The 25214-nt window shown below is 33.1% G+C and overlaps 1 protein-coding gene across 1 annotated transcript; it reads left to right on the top strand.

The window, feature by feature from the left end:
- The first annotated feature begins 12321 nt into the window (after positions 1-12321).
- On the top strand, positions 12322-17510 carry LOC114331888 (facilitated trehalose transporter Tret1-like). The gene is made up of 2 exons (XM_028281575.2): positions 12322-12413; positions 15720-17510. The coding sequence occupies exons 1-2, from the start codon at positions 12362-12364 to the stop codon at positions 17051-17053; spliced, it is 1386 nt and encodes a 461-aa protein (XP_028137376.1). The 5' UTR covers positions 12322-12361; the 3' UTR covers positions 17054-17510.
- The last annotated feature ends 7704 nt before the right edge of the window (positions 17511-25214 follow it).

The raw sequence follows: 25214 nt of genomic DNA, 5'->3' as shown, positions 1-25214 counted from the left end.
TACTTACAAATTGAAGAATAACATTAAAATCGCTATGAACTATAGTCTCTCTTAGTATCAAACTTAGGCATCAAAAGGCATGATTTGAGCTTATTCTTAATGAATCCGTCTCTCCTCTGTGACCCACAGACGGCAGCACTTGCTTCTGTAATTAATTTGACACACGTTTCAGTGGATTGTGTGTGACACGGAATTTTTCTGATATTTCTCAGGATTTTATTTTCCACAAGCTGTGGCTCTATGATTGCCTGAGATATTATTTCGGTATTAATACTCTTCGTAAGTGGAGGTTCTGTCTTGGTTTTCCAATCTATCAGATCGATATAATCATCAGCATGCATATTTAAGGTAGATACCTGGAAAATACGGAAGACTCCGATCTCTGATGTCTCTCTGATCTTCAATATTCGGCGGAGTGCCAGTTCTCTGACGTACTATCTGTTGTCGGCTAACATTCCTAGTAGTATATTCTCTGAATGGCCAAAGAATGCATTTCTTTGTATAACTGGGTCAATAACATCCTTCAAATGGTTTGGCAAATAGCGCGACAATTTTATTGTATCATGTAAATGTTTGGCACCAAAAATACAAATTGGCTCAGTCTTGATCTTGAACCACATAGGAGCATACACCGTTAAAATAAATGTGCTTAATATGATTAGGTTTTCTGACGGACTTTGACTTGAGACGTATAATCTCAAAATCCGGTTCGCCATTGTCAACCATCTAGAGTGAACTAGTTTACCAGGATTTCTTTTCGCAAAACTTGCATCACAATGTCGACTATTGATGTACTGACATATTTGCAGTAGATATAGTTGATCGGTGCCTAACTCTTTTGTCGATTTGGTAATATCGGGAACGCACATTGAATTGCATCGAACGGAACAACTGGTAATACTTCACAGTTAGTAACAGTCTTGCCAATGGGACCTATGAAACCTTTTGGTCCACTTGTTGTGCCATCTAGATGTTGAAAAAGATGACACAACGTCAGTTCATTAGCGTGTAGTTGGCATATGAGCCATTGGAGTGGACGTTGAAACTTGATTTCCAATAAACGAATAACGCCACCTTTGATTCCTGTGTTAACAGCAGTCCCATCACAACCAATAGCCATTATTTGATTTGCATCGATAGACTTGGAGGAAAGGAATGTCAAAATAGAGTTACAAATCGTTTTGGCGTCACCAGTTTTCAAAGAAATATGGCCTAGGTATTCAGAGTCCGGTTCTTTCAATATGATAATATGCTCCTCCTGAGTCACTCTTCTACGACCATCTTCGTGTATTAACGTTTTATCCTTTCTACCATCGTAAAATAATCCGATGGTGTCAGTATCAAAAATTGTAGGTTCATCTGAGATAGTAGCCCTAGCTTTAGAACGAGCTCTTCGAACTCTGCTGCGGTCTATAACCCGTGATGAATCGCTCTCTGTAATAAGACCAATGTCTTGGAAAGCTGCAGAAATGATTGCAGCACCAGCATGATCTGAAACCCCATAACGATCTAATGTTCTGGCAACAACCAGAAATGTGACATCAGTCATTGTGAGTGAAGTAGTGGAAATAAGAGATTGGGATTGGAAGTCCTCAATTTCATCACTTTTCTTTAATGTATCTGTCTGCTGAACATTCGATCGTGCCTTTGAAGTTGTAGGTGATTTAGAAGTACTAGGAATAGATTCCACCTCTATTTGCAAGGTTCTTTGTTCTTCACGTTGCTTTTGTTGGTGTAATCTATGTAAATTCATCTCATTTTTTTTTGGTCGTTTCACGATCTAAACTACCAATCATCATTTTACGGTCAGTTTGTTGGTCGATTAAGAAATTTCGTTCTGGTAGTGGAATTTTTCGGTTTCTAGGACAGTTGCAATCTGTGAACTCTAAACATTTGCAAGTAGCAATATCAAATAATTTCTTGCTATCCTCACCAAACTTGAACAGCTTCGCTTTGTAACCGTCTTCGTCCTTTCTGCCTTTATAAGGTTTCAATAATGTTTTATACTTATCGTGGTAAGCTATAATTCTAGATAATATTGTTTTGTGTTCTAGGATTGGTATTGAAGCTTTGCGCCACATCTCCTCTACTCTTTCCGTCATAATTTCACTGGTTTTCCACACACAGTTTTTATACTGTCTTTTATAGTTTTGAGATACGAATATAAACAACTTCATTATATCTTTAAACGTAGGTAACACATTTTTAGGGAGCTCACTGCCAGAACCAAATATTGGACAAGATACTTCACTCCGGAGTAATGCCATAGTTGTTTATAACAACAGTAAACGAATTCACACAAAATTTGTCACAACACTAAACTTTGACGATTAAGCTTTGAAGCTACAGAAAACGGTACTAAACCAACCGATTATCGAAGCAGTACTGAATAGATAGTGAATAATTAATACCTATTTAGAATTGAACTGTAGTGGGAGAGTGAAGGTCCACTCGTGTGACAGGTTATAACTGTTTCTTTGCACCGTTAGGTCGGGGGTTGGCCTGCAAATTCAAAATAGACCAATTTCAGTAGCGCCGGGGCAGTTATTCTAATAGAAATAGAAAGAAGTGTTACTGAAGTTTTCGGTTCGTATCCTAAAAGCGAATTGATACCGCATCCCGCGTATGTAAAAAGGCAAAAAAAATTTTTTTTTGTAATTTCAAAATTAAAATCACGTTGGGGCAGTTTTTAGAGTGAAAATATAAAAAAATGACAATTAACTGTTCGAATCCTTTCCCACAGTAGCATCGATTCCGCACCCCGCGTTTGTGAAAATTGTTATTTCATTTTTCCCCATATAACAGCGCTCCACCCTAGTGCCTATGCCTGCAGTTACGAAATCATAACTGGACAAACCCGACAACGTTGCTGCCAAAATTGTGTTACCAAATATTTGTGGAAACAAAAGGTTTTATTGAGATGGTGGTAAAAAAGGAAAAAACATCTTTGTATGGTGTTATTCCTGGAGATGGTCGTGGTTTGTTATCTCCACCAAGCAAGAAGACTGAAAAAGAGATAGATGTTGTGAGAAAGCACATTATTTCCTACCCCCATTATGAAAGTCATTATTGTCGGCAACGAACTACAAAGAAGTTTCTGTCACCTGACTTAACAATAACTAAAATGTATGAAATGTACAAAGAATTAAACGATCGCCCAGTTTCACTAAAATTATATAGTAAAACTTTTCATGACTTGAACTTGGCTTTTAAGCAACCCAAACAAGACACTTGTTACAAGTGTGATTTGTTGCAAATGAAATTAAATGTAGCAGATGACGATGCCAAAGTTCTAGTGACTCAGGAGAGGGATGATCATCACATACTTGTGGAACAGGCATACATGGCAAAAAAAGTGACAAATGTGTGTCAAAAACTAATAACTTAAATAAAACTTATGCTTTTGACCTTCAAGAATGTTTGCCCACTCCTTATCTAACAACCAATAAATCATTTTATTCCAGACAGTTGTGGACATTTAACCTCACAGTGCATGATTTAGCTACTGATGAAGCGAAATGTTATATGTGGGACGAATCTGTATCCCGTAGAGGAGGAAATCAAATTAATTCTTGCATTTACTGACACATTTGTAGTTTGCCGTCCGATATTGAAAAAGTTACTTTTTACTCAGACACATGCGGAGGAAAAATAAAAATAGCCACGTAGCTTTTATATTTACTTACGTCATGAAGCAGTGTCCGAATTTGGAGGAAATTAACCAAAAATTCTTAGTTAGTGGTCATACACACATGGAGTGTGATTCTGATCATGCCGTAATTGAAAGAGCAAAGAAAAAAACAGCTATTAATATCAATCACCCAAATGATTGGTATCAACTCGTGAGATCATGCAAAAGAAAAAACCCATTTGACGTAGTGGTTATGAAGAGAGAACATTTTCTTGATTTCAATAGTCTAGGTAAAGGTAAAGGACCTTTCGTGCTTAACAAAACTAATGAGGTTGGCGATAGATTCCTTTGGCAACCAACGCAGTGGTTACAATATACACAACAACTCGGAACTCTGAAATATAAACACTCTCTAAACAGAGATGAAGGATTTCAAACAGTAAATCTACGAAGAAGAGGAAAACAGTCTATTCCTGCAGTCCTGCCATGTGTCAATGAAGGAGTTGTACCAATCAGTAAGGAAAAAAGGATGACCTCCTTAAACTCTTGCCGCTGATAGATGATGTGTTTCACAATTTTTACGTAAACTTGGTTACAAACGATTTGACATCTGTAGATCCAGACCTAACAGAAATTGATCCAGACGTAGAGTAGGATTTTTCATATGTTTGTTGCTTTTAATAAACATTTAATTTGTTTAATTACTTTATTTTTTCGTTGCAAAACCTCTAACCATGCTCGTGAATAACAAGACATCTCATTGTATTTTGTACCAAGTGTGCGTACATAAGTAGGTAAGTCATGAAACTACCCTTAAAATAATTTATATCTTAACAAACGTTTAATATTATATAAGTTACCGTATTTTTATTGTTTTAACCGTGTAACAACAGCATTTAAGGAAAAACCTGATTTTGGAGACATGTTTAAACACTAATTTGCCCATACTGGAAAGTTTACTTTTTTGTACTTATCCACTTATTCACGCCAGCTACAGAAATAATCTTATAGAAAAATGCTGTTTTTACAAACAGCCAAGTGTGTGGAAATGTACCTATAGAAATTTGTAGACAAATGAAATTATTTTATGATCTTGTCGGCATACGATTGAATTTTCTCTGGGAAAAGAGCGTTTACTCATAACACAGTAATAAAGTGTTTATTAGGTACCTGACAAACCGTAATAATATACAAAACAGCAGGTTTTCGAAGCTCTTACCGACAAACCATTATATCAGGCAAATTTAAATTTTTTAGGAAATTGTACCTACGTAAAAATTTATTTGTTGACCTGAAAAAAATATTCTAAAAAGTGGTATTACGTTACAAAACCATGTTCCAATAAACGGATAAATTTATTAAAGGGTAAATGGAAACGTTTCGGGACCTCGAATTTATATTTCATAAACCGGGATATTCCTATAACCGGTACTCTAGTAAGTGGGTTCGACTTTAATATAATCTACAAGTCTGTCTCTGATTATAGACAGAGATGTAAGTGTGATAAACCGAAGTGTAATGATATAAAAGGCGGGCTGAACAGTTCGTAGGCTAACATAGAAACAAATTTTTTTTGATAAAATTTGATTTTATTATTCAATATAGTTATCTTTGAGGGTGATACAACGATTATGACGGTTATACAACTTTTCAATACCATTTTTATTATACAATTTGTCTTTAGCCTCAAAATAAGCCTCAGTTTCGGCGATTAACTCTTCATTGGTGCTAAATTTCTTTGCTGCGAGCATTCTATTGAGGTCAGCTAACAGGTAGTAGTCGCCGGGAGCCATATCTGGTGAATACGGTGGTTGCGGAGGCAATTCGAAGCCCAATGTATGAAATTTTGCAATTATTTTCATTAATTTGTTACACGGTGCGTTGTCTTGATGAAACATCACTTTATTTTTCTTCAAATGGGGCCATTTTTACGCGATTTCGTTCTTCAAACGCTCCAATAACGCAATGTAATAGTCGCTATTAATGGTTTTTCCTTTTAAAGATAGTCGATGAATATTATATCATGCTCATCCCAAAATACCGATGCCATAACTTTGTCAGCCGACTGTTGCGTCTTTCCATGCTTTGGAGTCGGTTCATCACGTGCTGTCCACTCGGCAGACTGTCGAATGAACTCTGGTGTGAAATGATGGACCCATGTTTCATCCATTGTAACATATCGATGCAAAAAGTCGGTTTTATTGCGAATGAATAGCTTTAAATACTTCTCAGGAATACCAATTCGTTGTTGTTTTTGATCGATTGTGAGCTCCCGCGGCACCCACTTTGCACAGAGCTTTCGCATACTCAAATATACATGCACAATATATCCATCACGTTCCTTTCATATCTTTACAGTATCAGCTTTCTCAAACAACTTCATTTTATGGTTATCCAAAATTATTTTGTTGACTTTTTCGATGTTTTCATCGGTAACAGCCTCTTTGGGGCGTCCACTGCATGCATCGTTGTCGGTGCTTATTTCGCCTCGTTTAAATTAAGCAAACCATTTCTCAACGGTTGATTTTCCTGGTGCAGACTCTGAATATTGTTTATCAAGCCAAGCTTTGGCTTCAACAGTATTTTCTTCGCCAAAAAGCAATCAATTATTAAGGTACGAAATTCCTTTTTATCCATTTTTTTAAAACTAACATAAGTTGCTTCACTTAAAATACTAGTTAATGCTTCATAAATGCTTCATAAACTAATAGTTCGACAGCTGTCAAATTTATAATCCCATCTTTTGAAAGTTAGGGCTGACTAAAAATCATATGGATTTAATACCAGTAGCGCCATCTATGTGTCAGCCTACTAACTTTTCAGCCCGCCGATTATCACAGACTAAATTAGAAAGATCTGGTTCGATGGAATTCCAATTGTTAGATAAATGAATCGTGTGAAATACAAAGTTATAACAAATGAACAATGAATATAAAGGAGGCTTAATGGGACACAACTATATAGGAGAAGTGCAAATGTTAGAATAGAAAACATAGTAAGTATCAGAAAGAGAAGTAAATAAAAAACAAAGAAGTAAAATATCAAAAAAAAGACACGTAAGAACAGAAAGGTTTTAGTTAGTCCATTAAAAGCACTACAGTAAAGAGAATATGGATAACTTTTAAAGAAGAAGAGCAATAAATTTTGTCTTGGAACCTTAAATTAGTATTTAATTCAGAGAATACTTTAGCATTTAATTATAAATGATTTATCAAATTTTTGAACTAGTGTTCTGCTAGCTTGATTATCAAGTTAGCAGAACATGCGATAACTTTTAAAAAAGAAGAGCAATAAATTTTTTTTGGAACATTAAATTAGCATTTATTTCAGAGAATTCTTTGGCATTCAATTATAAATGATTTATCAAATTTTTGAACTAGTGTTCTGCTATCTTGATTATAAAGTTAGCAGAACATGCGATAACTTTTAAAGAAGAAGAGCAATACATTTTTTCTTTTAACATTAAATTAGCAATTAATTTAGAGAATTCTTTGGCATTCAATTATAAATAATTTATCAATTTTTGAACTACTGTTCTGCTAGCTTGATTATCAGGTTATCAGAAAATGCGATAACTTTTAAAGAAGAGCAATAAATTTTTTCTTGGAACATTAAATTAGCATTTAATTCAGAGAATACTTTAGCGTTCAATTATAAATTATTTATCAAATTTTTGAACTAGTGTTCTGCTAGCTTGATTATAAGTGATAACTTTTAAAGAAGAAGAGCAATAAATTTTTTCTTGGAACATTAAATTAGCAATTAATTAAGAGAATACTTTGGCATTCAATTATAAATGATATATCATTTTTTGAACTACTGTTCTGCTAGCTTGATTATAAGTTAGCAGAACATGCGATAACTTTTAAAGAAGAAGAACAATAAATTTTTTCTTGGAACATTTTTGCAATAAATTCAAAGCATACTTTGGCATTCAATTATAAATGATTTATCAATTTTTGAACTACTGTTCTGCTAGCTTGATTATCAAGTTAGCAGAACATGCGATAACTTTTAAAGAAGAAGAGCAATAAATTTTTTCTGGGAACATTAAATTAGCATTTAATTCAGAGAATAATTTCGCATTAAATTATAAATGATTGAACTAGTGTTCTGCTAGCTTGATTATCAAGTTAGCAGAACATGCGATACCTTTTAAAAGAAAAGAGCAATACATTTTTTCTTGGAACATTAAATTTGTATTTAATTTACACTTAATTATGGTATAAGAATAACAGTGTTCTGCTGACTTTGTTCTGCTAACTTAGCAGAGCATGCTAGCTTGATTGACAATCAAGCTAGCAGAACATGCGATAACTTTTAAAGAAGAAGAGCAATAAATTTTTTCTGGGAACATTAAATTAGCATTTAATTCAGAGAATAATTTCGCATTAAATTATAAATGATTGAACTAGTGTTCTGCTAGCTTGATTATCAAGTTAGCAGAACATGCGATACCTTTTAAAAGAAAAGAGCAATACATTTTTTCTTGGAACATTAAATTTGTATTTAATTTACACTTAATTATGGTATAAGAATAACAGTGTTCTGCTGACTTTGTTCTGCTAACTTGATGGACGTCATGTGGAGTTTCGCCGTTTTCGCAGGACTTCTAATCGGGACGAGATCGCGCCACTTATTTTTATCGCGTTTGGCGTTTTTTTTTATCTTTGTATGAATACTTTCTGAAACCCCGTGGACTTTGATCGACCAAGAAACAGCCGTAGCTCCTAGACTAATTACTGTGCAAATCAACTAATTAGTTTTTTTTATTCAAAAATACGCGCGATAATAACATACTCACTAGTATAATTGATTTATAGCCCAGTAAATGACCGTTTTGGAGTTAAATTTTCAGGGTCAACTCCGAATTGCATGAAAATTTGGATTTAGGTTCTACTTATCCTCCACTTCAAAGTTGAACTTGTGCCCATTGTTGCTTTTACTTGAGGGGTGAAAGTCTTTCCTTCTCGGGGGCGAAAAAACATACGTTTATAATAAGTCTGGAAACAGATAAACTGACTAATTCTAAGCAACTTTCGTTCTATTGGGACCGTGCAAGTTCGGCAATGCGGCACCTGGTTTCTACGCTCAGCAACATTTTTCGCACTTTTAATTATATTGGCCAATTATATTAGTCCTGATTACTGGATAATTGTCAAAGTCATAGTCCAAAAAAATAATAAGAAGAAAAAGTAAGGTTCAGGTTATGTTATTAAAACCTAAACAATTGTATTAAGTAAATAAAATTAGAGTTATTATAAAATGCTGTACTGCAAGCAATATACAATTAATTAAATTTACCTTTATATAATAATTGCATTTCATATCAATATTGTGGAGCAATATATAATTTTTCTTCTTCATATACTGCAATATGACAGTAGGTATGAAATATACGTCAATTTAACAATTTCAATTGACAATATGAATTATTTAAGAAAGTTGCAATATTGGAAATATTGGAAATATTATTCACGGTAAACTAATCGTGGGTCAAACATATAAGCTTCTAGCACCAAAACTAATCGAGTTACGCTCAAAATATTGTTGCCCCTTTTTTGGTAAAAAAATCATGAAAATCTCCCCCAATTTGGCATTCCAAAGAAGATTAATAAATTGTTACCGCTTTACCATTTACTTTATTATGTATGTGCATTGTTTATACGATCTGTAAGATTGACCGGTTCAAAGTGCTTATTTTTCAAAAAAAAAAAAGAATGTGTGTTTACTTTGTACGCACGTAAGAATTTATACTTCTATTATATTTTATGATTCCAACGAAATTAATATAACGTAAGTTATCAATCGCATAGCACAGAAAACGACAATAAATATCGTCTCCATACCACCAGATTGACAACAGGTGGAATACTTTGTTTGGTTACACCTCCTGAGATTTTCAAAATTTATAAATCATACAGGATGCCGAGGAAATTAAAATGAGAGAATTTTAAATGATTCATAACTCATCTGCTCAGCTTGGTACAAGCTCCAACAAGAAAGATTCCTTAATACTCAAACAAAAGAGTAAATGAATTAAAAATGTATAAACATTCTCAATTTCTTTGCAACACGAAAATGCAGCAGCTGCATAATACTGTAGTCAAATCTGAGAGTACAGGAAGAGTCTATACCGGTTTCAGGGGTTGTTTCCCCCTCATCAGTTGTCCCATATCAATTCTTTGCAATTCGGGAGGGCCCAAAGTGTCGTACGTGGAAGAATCTGAGAGAGGAGGATATGGGACTACTGATGAGGGGAAAACAACCCCCGAAACCCGTATACTCTTCCTGCACTCTCAGATTTGACCATAGTATTATGCAGCTGCTGCATTTTCGTGTTGCAAAGAAATTGAGAATATTTATACATTTTTGAAATTAATACACTTTAAACAGTTTGTTTATATTTTATTTAAATATTAAACTACTTTTAATACTTACTACTTTTCAAAAAATTTTAATAAAACAGTACCAAAAATTAAAAAAATAAAAGAATAAAACACACACAAACACATCGAAAAATGCCACAAATGATTTCTGAACAATAATTGTCGGAAAATTTTTTAACTAAATACGTATTTTCGGAAAAAATATATATATAATAAATATACTTACAATCATAAAATATATAAAAACAAAACAAAAAATAAAAGTTTCTATTGGGGTTCGAACCCGCTTATTCTTGCGCAGTTAGTATTGGAATTCTTTCATCTTACACTTTTACCCACGGAGACACCTACATCATGTGGGAAGATCGACGAACTAAACGGTTTAAACTTTTGACAGTTCTAAATTTAACCAAATTATTTTGATTTTTGTAGAATATTGTAATATTAAAATACAACAAAACATAGAGTAAGAAAACAATAAAATATATTAGGTGAATATTGACAAAAATTTTGATGGTAATCAAATTATGTAAATCAAAGCATTACATGCTATTTTGATAGGTTCATTTTAAATTTTCCAAATGGATAGGTACCTATGTAATTTTATTAGGATACTGAAACATTTCCAGTTATTACGTACCTGTCTCTTTTAAAAACTATTTAAAATGTCGCTACAATTATAAACTTGCTTTTTTCTGCCATCACAACAATAAAAACTAATATACACAACATTTGTTGATCTATAATCCCCAACAATTATTGACAGATGATTTTCACACCCAATACGATCCCGTATAACGTTTGAACTACTAAATTAATATACTGTCATATATAACGATAATTGACTAATATACTGTCGGTGTGCGCATGCGCCATGGAATGTAAAAATTTACCCTCGTGACTAAAGAAGTATAACTTCAAAAATGTCCTTTTTTCAAAATAACTTAAAAAGTATTAGTGATACGAAAAATCTCAAACAGTAAAAAATGTAGTTTTTCTATGGATGCTATAAAATGTGCAACTTCTCTTACTACTTACATACATTCAAAACGACAAATTTCTCACACCGTGAGAAAAGTCGGCCATTGCAGTGAGAAATATTTTTTCTCACGGGTTCTCCGCCGGATTCCATACATATTATAGCCGTTTTCATGGTAACATGCACAATACAAACACAATTATTTTTGTCAAATTAACATGCCTTGAAGCAAAACTTACCAGGAGTTACCTTTAGAAACTTTTCAAAAATAACTGTAAATTAGAATTTTAAATAAAAAACGTATATAAATTTTACGACTATTAAATACCTACATAATATATACGTATTTTACTTCAATTTATGCATATAATATACCTAATAGCACCTAAATTATTTAATTTTGAAGTTTGAACTCTTGACAAAACCGCATCCATAGAAAAAGTACAGTGTACAACACTTGAGAAAATGACGTATTTCTCCCTCGCTTGATTTGCGGCCTCGGCTCGTGCCAACAAACTTCGGCGCTCGTGAGAAATATGTCTTTTTTCTCACTTGTTGTATTTCAAAATACTATTTTGCTTTTATAAATATGCTAGTTTTATAAAAAAAGGGGCCAACTTTATTTTGAGATTAACTTGCTTAGTTTTGATGCTAGAAACTTATATAAGTAAATAAAAAAAAAGCTTTTTTTAAACACATTAAAAAAATTTCATGGGTTTTCCCGAAACGTGCTTAATTTTTTGGTTATTTCACGTTAAAATATTCGAATTGAAATTTGACAAATAAGAACTTTTTTTCATGAGCTACTACTTTGATTTTGCAATGTCTGTATACATCACGAATACACATCTCTTTTTGCTTTTTTATGCTATATTTTTGCTAAGAACATTTTTTATGATAAAATACTCAGTTTTTGAGTTATTTGCGAAAAACCGCCTGAAAATGTGTTTTTTTTTTGTCGAAAAATAAACATTTTTAATTGCAAATAATTCGAAAAGTATTAACTCACTTAAAAAAATCTATAGAACGCAAGTTGTTTATAATTAGTCAGTTTATACACATATCCGCACTTATTTTACACGCGCGTTTTTTCACCCAAGACAAGGGGTGATTGTCATCCCCCAAGCAAATGCAACCACCGGCACAATTTTAACTTTGATGTGGAGGGTACGTAGAATCTTTATCCAAATTTTCATGCAATTCGGAGTGGACCTTGAAAATTACACGGTATCGCAATATTTCCCGTTCATTTACTGGGCTATTAAGAATATGTTTATTATTCATATTACACACATACAATTTTTATTGCCGTATAGGTAGTTTCTTAAAGTAGCAGTCAACCTATTAAAATTTAACGTTAATATGGACTCATACAATGTTAATAATTACTTTTTGTATTTTTCTGCTATTGCAGGTAAGAAAAATTACTTTTGTCAATTTTGTTTAGTTGAACTTCTTATGGTTATTGAGATCTTCAGTCCCTGCAAGTTAGGTTTTTTAAGTTTGTTTTAGTTTTATTCCTTCTATATTTTAGGCAAAGACAAAGCTTACTTATCTTCATACAAAAGATTCCCCCTGTACTTAGGTTATCTAGCGATTCTCATCATTCTCATCATTTTCTTATTATCCCTACTGAATTTTATGCCAATTCCATACTTATTTTTATACAAAAAGCTTTCCCCTGTACTAGGTCAAGTCTCGATTCTCATCATTCTTTTCTCTTTAACCCTGTCCATTTCACTCTGTTACCTTTTACATTCAGTTATTGCTCGACTTCAATTGGATGTCTTATGGTTTTGAAACTTTCTATATTTTATGGTATCTTCTCAGAGAATTCTGCGAAATTGTTTCATTTCTGTTGTTTCCAGTAGCCTTTTGTTATTGATATTTATAACGGTAAATATTTTCTTGGTAGACATACTGTCATTTTTTAATACTCTTATTATTAACCTTGCTCTCATACTTCCGACTTGGCATCGCCAAAACACGATATTTCTGTATATAAAAATTAATAATGACGTCCCTTACTTCATTCATGAGACCAAGTCTATTCTACTGTTTGCCGATGATACTGCCCTCAATACTGCGGGCACTGCATACGGTACGCTGAGACATCCTTCAGTCTCACCTCATCCTTTAGAGTTACACTCAACCCAAATGAAACTCAAGTGATTGCCTTCAAACATCCTAATGGCACCAGAAACGAATGAGCTAGCGTAACCCTTCAGGGAGAAACTCTCGAATTACGTTCATCGGTGGTCTATTTGGGAGTTTATTTTAGCAGTATCTCTCCCACATACATACAAAACGTACATAGGGCCAATAATCGATTACAGGGCATGTCCATATACCTCACTTAATATACGCCACAAAAAAAATACCACCGTGGATAGTGAACGAAAAATTCTCTGAAAGCGACTGCGAATCCGTAAAATCACTCGCAAAAATTCCTCATATGCAACAGAAAATTCATTTTCTTTTAAAAAATACGTACTACGTACGATAGCAGGCTCGAACAACAGAGGTAAAAACAACTTTAAAATTCCATTCCACAGATGAGGTTTTATACTCTCCAGTAGACCCAGATATAAAGTTCCTTTCCCTCCAGCCAATCTTCTACAATTGGCCAGAAACACATATCGGTACAGCTACGGTCTCTCTGGGGTTTTGAGGTAACCTAATGTCAGCCTCTATCAATAAATTATAATAGTGCTTTTGGTGTTTCAATAATAGTCAATAGATCTCCACTGAGCCCGAAGATTAGACAGTAACTATAGTTAGTTGTTGGCTCTGTATGTTACTAAAAAGATCACCAGACATATAAAAGCTAACCGGATAAGATAAGCAGGTCATGTGGAAAGATCAGAGGAAGACAGAGTGTTAAAGACAGTGTTTTTGAGAGATCAGAGGGTAGAAGATCAGTAAGCCGACCCAGAAATATATGGAAGGATTAAGTTACAGCCGATCTATCTATGATTATGGTACAATAATGGTAAATGTAAGTGTAAGATCATAGAAGGTGGATGTCTATAGAGGATGCGACGAAGACTCGCCCGAGTTGTAAAGCCAGTGAAGAAGAAGAAGAAGAAGAAGCAGAAGAAGAAGAAGAAGAAGAAGAAGAAGAAGGAGAAGAAGGAGATAAAGAAGAACTATATTTAGTCCCTTGTTTTCTCGACGGATATATAGGACAGACTTATAAAATTTTATAAAATTCTCCTTTCACAGTGGTAGTTGCCAAACTCCTCCGATAGGTCTAAAGGTGGGAAACTATCAATATAATGTAAATTTATAGGTTTCTTTAAAAATTTCCTACCTCTACTAGTTTTATTTCTTTTAATTTCACAAAGTTTTATGTTTTGTTTCTCTTACGTTATTTAAACGGCTACTATCGCACTCATCACTGTATTGTAACAATATTAACCGCCCCCTAATAGAAGGCAACCAATTCAGTGGCGGCATATTGGTGAACTAATTTTGTTTATGGCTATTGCGACCCAAGCCGAAGGCAAGCAATAGCCATCATTACATGCTCATTGAGTAATATACCGTTACAAAATATTTTCTCTTTGGTGTGTAATAGTTATTTATGATATAAGTGTTAAAAGTACACGTTTAAGGTACGCATGTAAAAGTTGGCAGAATGAGCGAAGCGAATTCTGCAGTTCACACGAGTGCCTTAAAAATGTACTTTTTAACACGTATATCATACAATATTTTTTCTACAAACGTCTTTATCAACAATTATAATTTATTCATTCTCAATTACAGGACAATATCTACAAAAGCTTTTACTTGAACTTGACTGACATTCCATTTTTTATATTTTTCTTGACATTTCATCAAAACTGATGTAATGTCAAGAACTGAACAAAAAGATAACATGTTACTTTTATTGTTGTATATTCTAACAAATTTTAATAGTTTTTTTTTCTACAAACGTGTTAAAAATGCAACAGTACAGTTTAAATTAAATTTTAAAAAACCTTTTAAACCACCTTTTCCGTCGACCGTCGATTTATGATAAATTTTAACACCCTCAAAATCATTGATTAATGACCCCTACTAATGAATGATTTTCTATTAATGAACGATTTCATTATAGGCAACACAACATACATTGCTTGCATAAATTAATTAAACGCTCTGTGATTGGCAGTGGCCTGTGGTATATGCAACCAAATATATACCTATTTATATTCCCACTAAAAAATTTAAAATCAAGTAGCCGCTGTTAGTACTATCTGTCATTGTATGTCATTATTTATTTTATTGTTTAAAATTCTGTGTATTTGAAAAATCGAAAGATGGATATATCTTTATTTCTAAAAAGTACGGTCGACGGAAAAGTTTTGTAACGAACTCGTGAATTAAAATGGCGATTATCAATCTCGAACATTAACGCGCTCGCTCTGCGCACGCGTTAAAATATCTCAATTGTTAATCGACCTAATTAATACACTTGTTGGTTAAATAACTATTAAAGCACTAGTGCCTTTAAGTAGCATTTTTAACGCTCGTATGGAGTGCTAAAAATTGCATTTTTAACACGTTTGTAGAAAAACAATTTTAAAACTACATAACGAATTAGTTTGCTTTGCATATAAGATATCACAGTTTTTTCTAAAAATATTGTTATGCACATTTTTTATAATACAGAAAAGTTGCATAGAAAATTCAATATTATTTTCTTTTTTCTTAATTAATTAATTTTATCTTTTAGCAAGTATGTTCTTCACTTCATCTGGGACTATGTTGGTATGGAATTCTCCTGTTCTGCCAAAGCTACAGTCAAATAACACTATAATAAATCCTTTAGAAACGCCAATCACTGTTTTAGAAATGTCAACAATAACCATGATGTATCCCTTGGGATCAACCATTGGCGTCCTTTTAATAGGAAAAATTCCCGATCTCATTGGGAGAAAAAAAACATTAATCTGGTTATCTTTTTTTGTTATGGTGTCCTTTGTAGCGCTATCTGTAGCTAATAAAGTGTATTTTTTCTTGATAATTTTGCCTATACTTTCAGCTAATTTAGCTGCAGGGTATATTGTAATTCCAACATACGTTTCAGAAATAGCTGAAGACCACAACAGAGGAAATTTGGGCACAATGATGACATTTGGATATGGATTTGGACAATTGTACGCATTACTTATTGGGGCCATCACAAGTTATAGGTTATTCTGTTTACTTTGCGCTTTACCCCCATTTCTAGTTCTATTATGTTCACTATTTATTCCAGAATCACCAATATATGTTACACTTAAAGGAAGACGCGAAGAGGCTTTAATTATTCTAAAAAAGTTAAGAAGATCCAAACCAGCGTACGATGTAGAAATCGAGTATAATGAAAAAGAACAGTTTATACTGAATAATAAATTCGGGCCAAAAATTAGTTTTAAAAGTTTTTTTCTAGACCGTGCTGTTAGAAAGGCCATGGCGCTTTCGATTGGAGTTTTTGTAATGCAAAAAATAGCACCAAACTATTTAGTATTATCATTTTTAGGTACCCTGCTAAATGAGGCTGACAGTAACTTATCTGGGGACAAGTTAGCCGTTCTTGTGATAATAATAAAGATAATTTCTACTGCCGTGGTTTTCTTTGCTGTGGAAAAAAAAGGAAGAAGGTTTTTATTTTTACTGGGAACTAGCCTATGTGGTATTGCTCTATTTGGATTGGGTAGTTATTTTTATTTTCTACGCAACGGCTATTACCTAAATGGTTTTACTAAACTGTTACCAGTATTTTTTATTATTTGTTTTCTTGAATCTTTTGCTTTGGGCTTGACTGCGGTTCCTTGTATTTTAGCTGCAGAATTACTGCCAAATGAACTTAGGTCATTGGGGTTGAGTATAGCTTTGTTAATTGGGAATATATGTTTAATTGCTATTTCTTTTTCTTACCCCATAGTAGCCAAATATTTAGGAGTTCATTATTATATGTATACGTTTAGTTGTTTTTGTTTTATTGGCTTCGGTGTTATGTACGTCGTATTACCTGAGACTAGAGGTAAAAGTTTTGAGGAGATAAGAAATATTTTAAATGGCTAACTAGACTAGCTATCAATGTATTTTGATGAATAAAATATACTCTGGGCTAATTGGCAAAATACAAGGAAAACTTGGAATCAAATCTAATGATTCTACATATATATATTAATAATATAGTTATGCAAAGTCCGCAGCTGGTGTGCTACTTTTTTTATAAACAAAATGGCGCTCGAAAATCGTGTTTTTTTTTTCAATTTTTGCTCTATAACTACAAAGATTTTAACTTTACACCAAAAACACCCAAATAAAAATTTACCGTAATTAAATTGTGCATAGAAACATGTTTGTCCCGATTTATCCCGATTTACTTCTACGAAAATTTTCCCCGGAAAATGCGGGTTTTTCCAACAAAATCTTTAATTCTCAACTAAAATTTTAGATAAGTAATTGTTTATCATTGAATGAACAGTTTAGCAACAATTGAATTATTAATTAAAAATTTACCGTCGCTATAATAACCACAATAATTAAGATACATAAGAATAACTATGATTTTTGTATAAAAAGACACTGTACCTATCTAATGTAGTTTACAGAAGTGAAATTGGACTATTTAAAGGGCCTCATGAATATTTTAAAGTTATAAACATTTTTTTTGCTTATAAACAAATAGAATATCTCGGGAAATAATAAATTAAATTAAATCATGAAAACGGTATTGGAAAAAAGAGGCAGAACGCTTCTTCTAAAAGCAAAAAGGTTTAATTGTAATAAGTGGTTCCTGAGATACATCCAGTCAAAGTTGACCGGTACTTACGGCAAATAAACAATAGAATCATAGTTTTCGAGCTATCACCTTTTTATTTTTGTACTCTTTCTCCACATCAATTTTCATATAGTTAAAATACTCATAACATATATTATTATAATAACAACTATCTATATTACGAGTGAAAATTGCCAAAAATAGCAAAATTCCAATCAAAAACTAGGTTGGAGAAAATGTAATCTCAAAGTTCAAAATCGGTATACGTTAAAAAAAAATGCGTTTTCTCGCCTTCTCACGGAGCAATTTTCTTCATTCTTTTTTTGTTCCCAAGTAACTCGAGTAGAGCCATGTAACTACTGCATTAATAAATGTCAAACTTGCTTTTGTTTTGTTATAATAGATTAATTTATTTATAAGAAAAGAAAACTACATGTTTTTTCCAGTTGCAGACTTTTTTTAGATAAACTTACTACAAGTGTACCTTTCAAAGTTAAAAACACAAATATTCTCATTTGAAAGTTGTATAATTATCTAAACAATATTCGTTTAAACAATTTAAAAAATTTTGTTATAATAAATAAATTTATTTGTTATAACAAAACAAAAGCAACTTTGACATTTAATAATGCGTTAGTTAGATGGCTTTACTCGGGTTACTTGGGAACAAAAAAAGAATTGAAAGAACAGAAAAAAATTGGTGTAGAGAAAGAGCACAAATTTAAAAAGGTGATGGTTTAAAAAATATGATCCTATTGTTTATATCTTTGCCGTAAATGCCGGTCAACTTTGACCGGTTGTATCCCAGGAACCACTTATCAGAATTAATCGTTTTTTCTTTTAAAAGAAGCGTCCTGCCGCTTTTTTGGCAATACCGTTTTCATGATTTAATTAAGTTAATATTTCCCGAGATATTCTATTTATTTAAAAGCCAAAAAATTGTTTAAATTTTAAAATATTCCTGAGGCCGTTTAAATAGTCCAATTTAAATTCTGTAAACTACATTAGGTAGGTATAGTATCTTCTTATACAAAAATCATAGTTATTCTTATGTATCATAATTATTGTGGTTGTTATAGAACCCATAAATTTTTAATCAACAATTCAATTGTTGCTAAACTGTTCATTCAATTTCCATCTGCTTTCGGAATTATAATCTATGCAAAAGGGACTTTTATATTACCAAGTTATATAATTATTAATAAACAATTACTTATCTAAAATTTTAGTAGAAAATTAAAGATTTTGTTGGAAAAACGCGCATTTTCCGGGAAAAATTTTCGTCGAATTAAATCGTGAAAACACGTTTGTATGCAGAATTTAATTACGGTAAATTTTTATTTGGGTGCTTTTGGTGTAAAGTTAAAATCTTTGGAGTTATAGAGCAAAAATTGAAAAAAAAACACGATCTTCGGGCACCATTTTGTTTATAAAAAAGTAGCACATCATCTGCGGGCTTTGCATAGCTATATTATTAATATGTAGAATCATAAGATTTGATTCCAGCAATAAAATTGCTGGTAAATAAATTTTCCCAAAAATGGCCTATTCACCGATAATCTGCCCAGACTAATAAGACTGTTATATATTGTTATTACTTTGTTATAAAACTATGTTAAAAATAAAATAAGATCTATGGATACTACATGAAGTTTTTGTAATATTTTAAAAATGTAGAAATAAATTCCATTTTTGGCCATTGACAAAAGTGTTTTTAGTCAAACCTAGAAGTTCCTAACTTTTCAGTTAAAGGTCGAAGGAACAATAATTGGTTTTGGGCTTTGCCTAGGCGATCCTAGAAGCGACTGACAGACTCGGTCAAACGTCGATCTCTTCTATACAATACACTGCCATATTCGATAAAAAAGGTTCTTCAGACAAAGGAAGATTTAGATAACGGTACATATTCGTCTGGTGAGAAGCGAAATGATACGAGCCATTTCACCGTGCCTCGGAGAGCACGTTAAGCCGTCGGTCCCCCTGGGCTAGCGTACATCGACACTAATTACTTGAAACAGGGTTAAAGATGTAAATGTCGCCGGAACAATCCGAAAGGATTTACGTGGCAAAAATGCCATACGATATTATTATTACTGATTGTACTAGTAAAGGGGCCCACAAACTGCGTTATTGCTCGACAGTTTTGTTCGATGAACAAGTCTGTTCGACCAAAAATAACGCAAAACGTCAGTGTGTGGATTGAAGACTGCCGTTGTTGTTGCGTGCAAAAATGATGGGAATAATCAGAATCAGCTTAATTATGTATGTAGAACTTGTTTGATAAGCACCTCAAAATCAGCAAATCTGAAGTGTGTTAGTACAATAAATTTTAAAAACTAACTGTTTAGCCATAAGTGCCGCATTAATTTATTTTAATCATATATTTTTTTAACTAATTATCTATATTTCTCATTCTCAACGAATTGTATCTTCGCCAGATAGTCCTGTTGCCAGAGGGGTACAACGGCCTCCTTAATTCAGATGGACTTACCAAGTTTTTTTATGTACATATTTTGACCCGTAGAACACGAATTTTTTGGGTAAAAGTTGATCCGGATGTCGATAAGATTGTTATAAACAAAGAACTTGAGGAATTACATAACAGCGATTTTTCGCAAAACAAAAGATTTTTTGTATTTTTTGGGTAATTCTCAGCAAAAAATGATCTTACATGTTTTTTCGTAGGATACATAGTTTTCGAAATAAACGCGGTTGAACTTTCAAAATATTGAAAAAGTGCCATTTTTGAACCCGATTAATTTTCGATTAAAAGTAAAATAGCTATTCTGCTTGATGCATTTGAAAGCTCAATTTATATTGTATCGGTTTTGATTATTTCCATTGCTAAAAATTAAGTTTTTATTTGTTAAACACAGCCATAAACATATAGTGTTTCCCGTGCCCAATTCATGCGTTTTTAATGTACGTAATCTACGTAGAAATTGTCTGTATGCGCGCCTACTCGTTCGATTTCAAATTAAGGGGATGGGTACGTATTTTCGTCTGCAATGCTATTCAAATGGGGATTCATTTTTTTCGAATCCTGAAAAAACTTATAAGTATTTTTGAAAAATTTAAACGCAGAATTAAAGATTACGCTATTAGCGAGGGCCGAAAGTCCCTGCGAACTTCTATAATGTTTATTTTAATAAGTTACAGGGGTGAAAACTAAAAGAAAATGTAGTGCGATTTTTAATTTTAAATATCTCATTCAAAATAAACTTTTTATTTATTCTAAGGGACTTTCTGCCAAGGGCGGATTCAGGACCGATTTTCGGGAGGGGCCATGAACTTTTTTTTTGGGGGTGACCGGGGGTCTGGGGGTTATTTTGAAAAATTTGGTGAGTGCAAAAAAATTTGCAATGGTGTGTTTTAAGGCACTTTTCACATCATTGAGTGCCATAAAGACATTCAAAACTTATCGTTTTTAAAGTATTATTAAAGTCAATAACGATTCCTACACATTTTTTTCCAATCCAAATGCAGTTCTTTAAACAAGATTAATACTGTTTTTCCCAATACTTTCCCTGTCAGGCCTTCTTGTTACCATCATTCTTGATTTTCACTAATTATTTTTATCTTTTCATAGCCGTGAATGAACTTGACAAAGTCTTCACGAATGTTATTATTGTGCATGTATCTCATATTTAGAAAAAGCTGTTCCTCGTGGAATATGTCGGTCGTTTCGTCAAATATGATAGAGTTAATTAAGTTTTGCACTTTGAACCTGATTCATTATTTTTTCAATCATTTGTTCATCACAACATGTTATCAATTGATTTTGATTGGTTCTGCTAACGTATGTCGCTCGGAAGATGCTGGGAATAGGTATTGTTTAAGAGTCTTGTCTCCTGATGTTATTTTAAACCTTAACAATTCCCTCATTGCTAGGTCCAGCATCTTCTTCCAGAAGCAGAAAGCCAGCATCACGATGGACCCTTAAAGGAATAATTTGTCGACCTAAGAACACTATAGCCTCTACTATTGGTCGTAGTCTATCTCTATTTTCTTGCATCTGTCTAGACATCTGAGTGTCTATCTGGTTAATGTCTGACTTTTGCGGATTGCGATAACTTTATGGTTTTGTATGGCTCCGTCTTTGCCCATGATTTTGGCGAAATATGTTAAAGGTTTTGTGACAAGGCTTTGGGCTGTCATCCCTTTATTGTAACCACATGTTGTATTAGAAAAATAAAACGCAATACATACTTGCAAAACAATCCCTTTTTTAATGTGCGAAAGTACGAACTCCTTTGTTCTAAGTGCTGGTGACCCAAGTAATGCTTAATCTCTTTTTTATTTTTTGTGTGTACAGAATATGAAATGAATACGAGTGGTGGCTGCCAAAGTCTTACTAACAAATGGCACTTTGTAAAACTATCAACATTTTGATTTACAAAAAATCCTATATCATTCTTGAAGCTTCCGTTACTGCTTTTGTTCGGTTATAGCTCAGGAGACATAAAGATGTATCCCCTGTTTTGTGCATATATATATACGTCTTCATATCAAGGCGAGATCCGACTAAATCGAGGACAACCCGAGATCCACCAATAGGAAATTATATATATATATATATATATATATATATATATATATATATATATATATATAATCGGTTCATAACGTTCTACGACGTCTTCCGATTCCCAATCGCCATTGCTCTCGATCGTAGCACATGTCTTCGTTCAAGCCTCTTTCTCCGATTTCCCTATGGATTCCTTCTATCCAGCTTTTCCTAGGTCTTCCTCTCTTCCGCCGTCCTTTTGGTGCCCATCGTAGCACTTGCTTGGGTAATCTGTCTTCTTCCATACGTTGTACGTGGCCAAACCATCTTAGTTGCTTTGTTTTTATATCGTCCATTATTGTATGCTTTACATCCATTATCTCCAATATTCTTGTATTTCTGATTTTTTGTATTCTTGATATACCAGCAGATCTTCTCCAGAAGTCCATTTCAGTTGTTCTGAGCATATTTTCGGATTTTTCTTTAAGTGGCCAAACTTCGCTGCTGTATGTTATAATGCTCTTAACAATGCTGTTATAGATGTTACGTTTATTTTCTTTGGAGATACTTTGGTCCCATAGGATTTTGTTCAATAATGCGATAGCTTTCCTTCCTTGTGTGCACCTTTCTTGGATATTCTTGTCCAACGTTCCATCTTGTGTAATTGTAAGACCCAAGTATTTATATTCCTGACAGTGATTAATAGTTATTTCATTTTCCAACGCTAGATCCTGCTGTATACCTCCAACGCACATATATTCCGTTTTCTTGGTATTCACTTCTAAACCCCAGTTCCGGTACTCTTCTATGATTTTTCGGGTCATATATTCAATATCGTGATAATCCTGGGCCATAAGAATCTCATCATCCGCAAAACATAGAGTGTATAGCATGTTATCATCATTTAGCGGTATACCAATAATCTTACATTTCCTTTTCCAGGATTTCAAAACTTGCTCTAAATATATTTTAAATAGTGTCGGCGATAGACAGCAGCCCTGTTTAAGACCCTTATTCACTTCAAATCCTGACGAGATTTCCTTGCCTAGCTTAACTTTTGCTATATTATGTTGGTATAGATTTTTTACAGCTTTAATGAGGTTCAGACTGATGTTAGTTTTTTCGAGGGCTTCCCAAAGTTTACTTTGTGGTACAGTATCGTATGCTTTTTTTAAGTCTATGTACTCTAAATGCAGTTCTTGATTGTAGGCTATTTGTTTGTCTATTAACTGTGTTACACAATATAGGTGGTCAGTGGTGGATCTGCCATCGCGGAAACCGGCTTGCTCTTCGGCCTCTAAGTCCTTGTATTCTTCTTCTATTTTATTTTTGATAATTTTTCCGTAAACTCTGCTGATGGTGCTTGTGACAGATATTCCCCGGTAATTATCGCATATATTTTTACTGCCTTTCTTGTGTATTGTAGAAATTACAGACAATTGCCATTCTTTTGGTATGACTTCGCCATTCATACATCTATTAAATAGATCTCTTAGGTATTCATACAGGGTGTTGCTACCGTATTTGAGCAGTTCTGGTGCTATGTCGCCAGGCCCTGACGCTTTTCTATTTTTTAGGGATTTGCATGCATTTCGTACTTCTTCCAGTCTTAACTGAATCGGTGAGCCACTGACAATTACATTGAAACTTGCATGATCTTCGTTTTTAATAAAATCTTCTTTATTTTCTACTAGTAACTGCTTGAAATAGCCATCCCACTTTTCCAGAGTAATCGGTGTTATTATATCCCTTTTTTTATCTGTTCTCAACGTTTTAAGGACTTTCCAGCTCTCTGTGTTTCTTGTCCCCCCTATATAGGCGTTAAGTTGATTATGTGCATATATATATTTGTGCATATATAAGTATGTATTTAAATCTGAAAATATTTGAACTGCAAATATTTAAACTTCTATTTTTTTAACTTCTCGGAGGGGGCCATGGCCCCCTTGGCCCCCTTCCTGGATCCGCCCTTGCTTTCTGCCCTCGGCAATAATATAGTCTTTCATTCTGCGTTTAAATTTTTCAAAAATATTTATTGGTTTTTTCAGGATTCTAAAAAAATGAACACAATGTCCGTGGTAATATTTTCCAAATCTATCTTTGTCTTACAACGCACTCAGTCGAATAGAATATTGTCAGCATATTGTCAGTCAGGCAGTGACAATCAGTGGCAATTTTAAATATTTGACTTGGCATCGGGAATATTTTGAGTTGTTGATTAAAAAATATTGATATTGTCCTTTTCATGATCATTTTTCAGTGCGTAACAAATGATAGGAAAAAGGGTAGGTCCGTGATAATACACATTTATGACATTTATTCTAACATGACATTTTAGTTAAATCTGACAGTTGTCAGATTTTATTTTCAATTTGGAATAAAACCAAATCAAATGTGTTTCTTTCATTTATAAAATGGTATTTTCTTTGATTTGTATAGTCTTATAAATTATACAGATTATATTTGTAATATTATTATCTAATTAAAAAAAATTACTTTTTTTATTATGGCGCCATCTATCGACAACTAGAATAATCACCGAACTAAAATAATTACCAAAGTAATACTCGACGTGCCTTTTTTTCTGTCATATACAATTTAATGCGTTAGAAAGAAATCGAAAAACTGTGACGCACTGAAAGATGATCATGAGAAAAAGAGTATACCTACATAAAATATAGTGTATTTTATAAAAAATTGATTTAAGACGTGAACTTAATAAAAAGTTGTTTATTGTTTATTATTTGTGGAAGATTCAAGTAGAGAATACATCAAGATAATATATTCTGTGTTCCAAGTATTTTTTTAAGCATTCCATAGCGTAAGCGTTCCATAGTAACAATATGATATTAAAAAATCACTTTTTAACACTTTTCCTCTTTTCTCGATTGAGTATTAGTTTTTGTTGTACATATAAATTATTACAATCACTGAATACATAATTAGTG

Source organism: Diabrotica virgifera, chromosome 1, assembly GCF_917563875.1.
Source record: "Diabrotica virgifera virgifera chromosome 1, PGI_DIABVI_V3a".
Taxonomy (NCBI): domain Eukaryota; kingdom Metazoa; phylum Arthropoda; class Insecta; order Coleoptera; family Chrysomelidae; genus Diabrotica; species Diabrotica virgifera.
Note: the sequence above shows the minus strand (reverse complement) of the source record. Positions and strands in the feature narration are given on the sequence as shown.

Coding starts and splice junctions, on each gene's coding strand:
- LOC114331888 (XM_028281575.2), top strand. CDS start 12,362: ATGGACTCATACAATGTTAATAATTACTTTTTGTATTTTTCTGCTATT. Junction 12,414..15,719: donor GTATTTTTCTGCTATTGCAG/GTAAGAAAAATT, acceptor TTTATCTTTTAG/CAAGTATGTTCTTCACTTCA.